The sequence below is a fragment of the Pteropus vampyrus genome, unplaced genomic scaffold (assembly GCF_000151845.1).
Source record: "Pteropus vampyrus isolate Shadow unplaced genomic scaffold, Pvam_2.0 Scaffold617, whole genome shotgun sequence".
Lineage (NCBI taxonomy): Eukaryota > Metazoa > Chordata > Mammalia > Chiroptera > Pteropodidae > Pteropus > Pteropus vampyrus.
The window spans coordinates 480,876-482,448 of record NW_011889398.1 but is presented as its reverse complement, the minus strand read 5'-3'; the positions used below and the strand labels follow the sequence as shown (position 1 = coordinate 482,448).

The window sequence follows — 1,573 nt, the reverse complement described above, 5'->3', positions numbered from 1 at the left end:
CATCCCGAAGTCCAGCACGGGTCAGGAAGGGACATAGGGCTCCGAACCCTCCCTGGCCTCTAAGCCTGGCTCTGCCACTGCTCCCTCTTGCCCTCCAGCCCCTTCCTGCCCAGTACCAGCCCTTCCTGCCCCCACCCCTCACCCCGCTCTTAGTTTTGCTTTCCAGGAAAAAAAAAATGTTTCTGTTGGATCAGAAAGGCACCCGGGAAAGGAGTCCAAGGAGCCAGTGCCGAGGTGGGCCAGCTCGGGGGCCGGGAACGACAGAGGGAAGGGCGGGGCGTGCTTGGGGAGGGCGGCACTCAGCCCCGCGCCCCTCCCTGCGACCCCGGGACCTGAGGACTTGCTGGCTGGATCACGGTGGTCGAGCTTGACCCACAGGGTCACCCCAGATGCTTGGGGGTGGGGAGGGGGTTGCTGATGGCTGCGCCTCGTCCTGGCTGGGTGACCACTGAGGTCAGCAACTCCGCCCTGACTGGGGGGGTGCTAACCGGAGAAGGGCCAGCGTCCCACCCCCACTGTCCACTCTCTGCCTGACTCAGCTACTCTAGGGTGAAGGAAAGGAGAGATGAGGGTTACGGGCATCGTCTGCCCCTCCTCTGCCATGGGGTCCCCTCTCCTCTTCGGCTTCTCTGCTACCCCGGGTCTGTATCTCGCTGTCTCCCTCCATGGGTCTGCCCGGTACACATAATCCCGTCCTGAGCTGAGTTTGGCTTTGGCAGTTCCCTGGAGAAGTGAGGGGTGGGGGGTGGGGGTGACGTGAGCTCCTGGGGCCCTGGCCAGGCCTGGCTCCCTCTCTGGAAAAGTCCCACCCCAGCCCCCCTGCACAGCTGGGCAGGGGGCCGACACCCCCTCCACTGCAGAAACAGAACACACATTTGTCCTGTTCACCCCTTTTCATGTCCCATATCTGATGTGTCTCATTGCCCAGGGCGAGGAAGGGAGAGGTCAGAAGTGGTCACTCCGGTGCCAGGCTGGACACTGGTCTGGACAAACCTGGGCTCCTCCTGGCCACACCTCCACACTGGCCAGTGAAGATCAAGGATGAGAGAGACCTGGGCAGGGCTAACCCCTTCACCTCCAGGGGGACCCACCTCTGGGAAATGGGTGACTTGCCGGGGCGGGTGAGGGCCGGACAGCATGTTTCAGGGCCGGCGTGGAGAGCAAGTACAACTCCTCCGTCCTCACTGTGCCCTCCAGTCCTGGGTCCTGGAGGACCATCCCAACAGGTGTCCTTCCCAGTCGTCGGGCTGAGCTGGGTCATGGGCACCCACCTGTGTCCCTCTCAACGCCCCTGGCCCCCAGCTCTAGGAGCGACGAGGGTGGCGGGGCACACATCCTCGGGGAAGGGCAGGAGGCGCCGGCGCGTGCGGGGAGGTCCGGGGTATGTTTTCCAACTTTACTATGCGACTTATTAGGAATTTTGGCCGATTCTCCTCCCGGGTGACAGAGACACAGTTCCACGGGATCGGAGCCCCCTCCCCAGGAATTCGACCCCAGGGGCTGGAAGATCTTCCGAGGCGGTAAGAGCTGGGGCCGGGGTCGCGGCCAGGGCGCGACCGGGGCGCAGGGAGCG

At 64.0% G+C, this 1,573-nt stretch overlaps 1 protein-coding gene across 1 annotated transcript in view; it reads right to left on the bottom strand.

The window, feature by feature from the left end:
• LOC105308713 (ADAMTS-like protein 4) overlaps positions 1–1,335 on the bottom strand; it is a 9,554-nt gene extending 8,219 nt beyond the window's left edge. Inside the window, exon 1 of the mRNA XM_023525727.1 lies at positions 1,272–1,335. Coding sequence (XP_023381495.1) covers positions 1,272–1,335 — 64 coding nt within the window. The remainder of the gene's footprint in view (positions 1–1,271) is intronic.
• Positions 1,336–1,573: the final 238 nt, after the last annotated feature.